The sequence below is a fragment of the Sorex fumeus genome, unplaced genomic scaffold, assembly GCF_029834395.1.
Source record: "Sorex fumeus unplaced genomic scaffold, SorFum_2.1 ptg000007l, whole genome shotgun sequence".
Lineage (NCBI taxonomy): Eukaryota > Metazoa > Chordata > Mammalia > Eulipotyphla > Soricidae > Sorex > Sorex fumeus.
This window is the reverse complement of record NW_026606064.1, coordinates 19,845,662-19,850,466: the sequence shown is the minus strand read 5'-3', so window position 1 is coordinate 19,850,466 and position 4,805 is coordinate 19,845,662. Positions and strand designations below refer to the sequence as shown.

The following is a 4,805-nucleotide window of genomic DNA, read 5'->3' as shown; positions in this document are numbered from 1 at the left end:
GGGGGGGGCGACCCACCTCGATGTGCGCTAAATCCGCAGGGAGTGGAGGTGGTGGGCGCGCACGGGGGTGGGGGGGGAAGAGGGGTTATCTCTGCGAAGTGGTTTGCTACACCAGTCTCTCCTTTTGCCCCCCTACCCCTCCCCCCCCCCGCGGGCTCAGAGAGATGCCAGGGGGAGGGGGTTTACATAAGACCCGTGCAGGAATCCCGCCGTCGGAAACAGAAGGCAAAGGGACCCGCCCTCGGTCCAGCCAGGCATCGCCCCGAGCGCTAAGGGGTTAGCCTGAAGTTTGCAGCCGCTGCCGGGGCGTTAAGACGGGACTCGGAGAACGCACCACCCACCAGGCCGGGCGCGCCCCTCCCAGCCTGCGGGACCCCATCCCCACCTCACCCCCGGCGATGCCCCCGTGCGGGCGCCCCGCAAGCCCGGCTCTCTCCTGCGGGCTCACCCCCGCGACGCACCCCCCGACCCCCGGAGCCCGGCAAGCTGGAGCGCGGGGCCGCCTCTCGCGCTCGGAAAGAGCCATCGCCGCTTTAACTGAAAGAGGAGGGGAAGGGGGCGGGGGCGTGGGGGGCGGGGAGCGGCGGCTCGGAGGGGGAGGGGGGATCCCCCCCCTTGGCTCCCACGTGGTCCGGGCGCCTGTGAATCGCGCCCGCCGGAGGGTCTCACCAGCCGAAATACAAAAGCTGCTGGGAAGCGGCGGCGCGGCGAGTTCCCAGCCGGCCCGAGCGGGAGAGGACCTCGCCGCCGCCGCTGCGCCCCGCGGCCACGATGGGGCCGGAGCTCCCGGAGCCCCGGCGCCCACCCGCAGCCGGGCCGCCCGCCTCGCCACCCCCGCCGCCGCCGGGACCCCGGAGCCCGGGCTCGGCTTGAGAGAGCGGCGGCGGCGGCGGCGGCGGTGCCGGGCGCGGCCGGAGGCGGCATCGGGGCGGGCGCGAGGATGCGGGGCGCCGCCGCCGCCGCCGCCGGCCGCGCGGGGCTCTGGCTGCTGGCGCTGAGCTCGCTGCTGGCGCTGTGGGGCGGGCTGGTGCCGCCGCGGAGCCCGCCGCCCGCCGCCCGGCCGCCCGGAGCCCGACCCCAGCGGCCGCCCGCCCGCCTCGGCGGCCCGGAGCCCGCGCCGCGCTTCGCTCTGCTGCCCGCCCTGGCGCGGGACGCCGCGGGCGGGGGCTCCCTGAAAACTTTCCGGGCGCTGCTCACCTTGGCGGCGGGCGCCGACGGCCCGGGGGGGCGCAGGCGGCACGTGCCGGCGGGGCGGCCCGGCTCGGAGGCTGGCGGCGGCGGCGGCGGTGCCGCGGTGGTGCACGGGGGCATCTTCTGGAGCCGCGGCCTGGAGGAGCAGGTGCCCCGCGGCTTCTCCGAGGCCCAGGCGGCGGCGTGGCTGCAGGCGGTGCGCGGCGCCCGGGTGGTGGCCCTGGAGCGCGGGGGCTGCGGGCGCAGCTCCAACCGGCTGGCCCGCTTCGCCGACGGCACCCGCGCCTGCGTGCGCTACGGCATCAACCCGGAGCAGATCCAGGGCGAGGCCCTGTCCTACTACCTGGCGCGCCTGCTGGGCCTCCAGCGCCACGTGCCGCCGCTGGCACTGGCCCGGGTGGAAGCCCGCGGCGCGCAGTGGGCGCAGGTGCAGGAGGAGCTGCGGGCGGCGCACTGGACCGAGGGCAGCGCGGTGAGCCTGACGCGCTGGCTGCCCAACCTCACGGACGTGGTGGTGCCCGCGCCCTGGCGCTCCGAGGACGGGCAGCTGCGGCCCCTGCGCGCCGCCGGGGGCGAGCTGGCCAACCGCAGCCAGGCGGAGCTGGTGGACCTGGTGCAGTGGACCGACCTGATCCTCTTTGACTACCTGACGGCCAACTTCGACCGGCTGGTCAGCAACCTCTTCAGCCTGCAGTGGGACCCGCGCGTCATGCAGCGCGCCACCAGCAACCTGCACCGTGGCCCCAGCGGGGCGCTGGTCTTTCTCGACAACGAGGCGGGTCTGGTGCACGGCTACCGGGTGGCCGGCATGTGGGACAAGTACAACGAGCCGCTGCTGCAGTCGGTGTGCGTGTTCCGCGAGCGGACAGCGCGGCGCGTCCTGGAACTGCACCGCGGCCAGGACGCGGCCGCTCGGCTGCGGTGCCTCTACGAGCACCACGAGCCGCGCTTCCCCGAGCTGGCCGCGCTGGCCGACCCCCACGCCCAGCTGCTGCAGCGCCGCCTCGACTTCCTCGCCAAGCACATATTGCACTGTAAGGCCAAGTACGGCCGCCGCCCCGGGACTTAGCCTCCCCGGGAGGGAGAGAGTGAGTACGGAGGGTGCCCCGGGCTAGGGGACCACGCGGTTGGAGAAGGGCGGTCGCCACGGGCCAGCGCCGGGGACCAACCAACCGGCCAACGCCCAGCCTGTATGGCCCAGAGATCGAAGGCGGCTGAAACTTCGGTTTCGCCCACCTGCCCCTTCCTCCTGTGCTGGCGGCTTTCGGAGGCCAGGGAGGACCAAGTCCCCAAGGCGGAAGTGTAACATTCCATCCACCCAGTCTATGAAAGGATGCTGCCGGCTGCCGGCACGGAGTTCGCATCGAAGAAACTGGCGGCGGACGGAGTTTGCCATCCCTCCGCTTCCACCCCCACCCCCAGGTGGCCTTCTCAGTGGCAGATGCATGCCCATTCCTTGGCGCCCTCCGACCCTTTCCGAAAAACTTCTACTGGAGCCGTCAGTTCCTGCTGCAATTTCCTACCCAACGCAGCGCCGGTGGTGGCCCCGGAGCAGGGCTGTGACATTAGCTGGTGGAACCCTCTTTCTGTGTTCTCCCTTTGTTCCAGCTCCGCGATGGTGAGATCACTGTTAAGAGCTGGGGGGTGGCTCCCGATGTGACAAAGAGAACAGGACCTCTGCGACCCGGGAGCCCGCAGACCTTGACAATTTGTCTGACTTGTCTCCCCCCCCCCCCCGCCCCCTCCCCCGTCCCCGTCCCCGTTCACCAGTAGCCTAAAGGTATCAAAGGCAAGGGGGTGGCGGAGGGGTTGGGGAGAGCTCTGTGCACTGAATCAAAGAATGAATTTCTTCCCTACACCCCTTCAGATCGACCAAAATTTTGACAGTGATGATGTGCACCAGGAGGAAAAAAAAATATTAAGTTTCATGCACTTTACTTTGTTTTTATTTTAATTTTGTATTAAGAAAAACTTTTTTTATTTGACAAAATTCTCCTTTTATGTATATATGTGCATAAAGTGTGGTGTAAATATACTAAACAAACTTATATTTCAATAAAAGTTTAAAATTTAGAATTAATTCCTGTGGTTTATGAGGTGTCCGATGCCCTACCTGCTTTGAAAATAAGCCCTAGGATTTCTTTCTTGCAGGTGTGCATTTTTAAACAAAGGACACACACACATACATATATATCTTCCAGCTCTGACTATGGACTTCCAGAATTCAAACAAAGACCAGAATAAACGATTCTGCTCACTCAAAAGAAGCTCACTGCTGGAAATTTCTGAGGTCAGCATTAAATGTGGGGGAAGGTGGAAAGAGGGAAGAAAAGTATTTCCTGGCAAATATAACTTTGATATGAAAGAATTTCACTGTTATATATTCCTATATTAATCATTTGGCAACTATGAAAGAACCAGATGTTCAGATGACAAATGCCCACTACCTCTTTAAACTTACTACAGTGGTCACGTGTTACACATTATTTTCAGCGTTGTAATTACAACATCAGGATGTGCAGATAATAAGATCAGCACGTATTGCAAACAGGTAGAGAAAGTCATAAATTAATTCTTCCCTTTAATCTTCTGGCATAAATTCGAATCACCGCATCCAGGAACTCATAATCTACAACATCTGGAGTCATCCAGCAATTCTCTCCAGGTTTTACTGGTTTTTGGTCTTTGTTGTTGTTTGTTTGCCTATCTCCGTACTAATTGCATGGTCACCTCAGCAGTTATTGTGAGACCAAGAAAATGTGCACTTCCTTTACCTATGACATTTGGCCCTCTGCTTCTTGGGGACTTCCAAGATAGAAAATTTTTATGGATTCCCTTAGACTTCTTGACCAACCAACGGGGCAAGGGAAGGGAATTGGTTTACATTTATTTTATATCTGTTGATGTTTTATCTTGGCATTTCATTTACTTCCTGGGTCCAAGTACCTTATCTATTATTTTGTTTTTATTTAATAACCTTTAACTCTAAGCAATTTTGTGTTACTTTAATTGTCTTTTATTGACTTGTATTTGTAAACCTAGGGTTTTATAAACTCATAAGGATATTAAATCTCTGTGGGTTCCCTTTCCACTGCTTTATAGCACAGTGTGTAATTTAACTATTTAATGCCACATGTATGTCTTCAGTGCCTTGTGATAAACTAAATTTTATATCAATTGAAAAAAATACAGAGTTCATGAATGATTTGTGGTGTAAGCCAAAGTTTTTCAGAGTATAACCCCAGAATGTACTGATAATTGCAAATATACCTCTCATTTTTTCCAAGACCTGGTTCATGTGAGACCTCTGATAATTACATCTTTCAAAAAAGAAACATTTTCCATTTTTGATAATCAATAACTAAAAAAATAGGTGCAGAATTCAGCAGAGACTGCTCCAAGAAAAGGGTAGACGTTCAGCAACCTACATTTTTGTTCAAAGTATTCCTGGAATATAATAATAAGCTGAGATAGGTTAGAGGTTTCACAGATTGTGCAGAAAATACACCCTATCTCCCATAAACCTTCAGCCCTCATGAATTCTAGACCAGCAACATTTTCCACATTCCTCCTAAACTTCTGTTCCAGGCCCAGACTTGAGCATAGTTACCAGA

General features: G+C 58.6%; 1 protein-coding gene across 1 annotated transcript; it reads left to right on the top strand.

The window, feature by feature from the left end:
• The first annotated feature begins 628 nt into the window (after positions 1-628).
• Positions 629-2,915, top strand: FJX1 (four-jointed box kinase 1). The gene has a single exon (XM_056131351.1). The coding sequence runs from the start codon at positions 941-943 to the stop codon at positions 2,258-2,260; it is 1,320 nt and encodes a 439-aa protein (XP_055987326.1). The 5' UTR covers positions 629-940; the 3' UTR covers positions 2,261-2,915.
• Positions 2,916-4,805: the final 1,890 nt, after the last annotated feature.

What these genes read in the sequence shown, in the direction of transcription:
- FJX1 (XM_056131351.1), top strand. Translation starts at nt 941, where the DNA reads ATGCGGGGCGCCGCCGCCGCCGCCGCCGGCCGCGCGGGGCTCTGGCTG.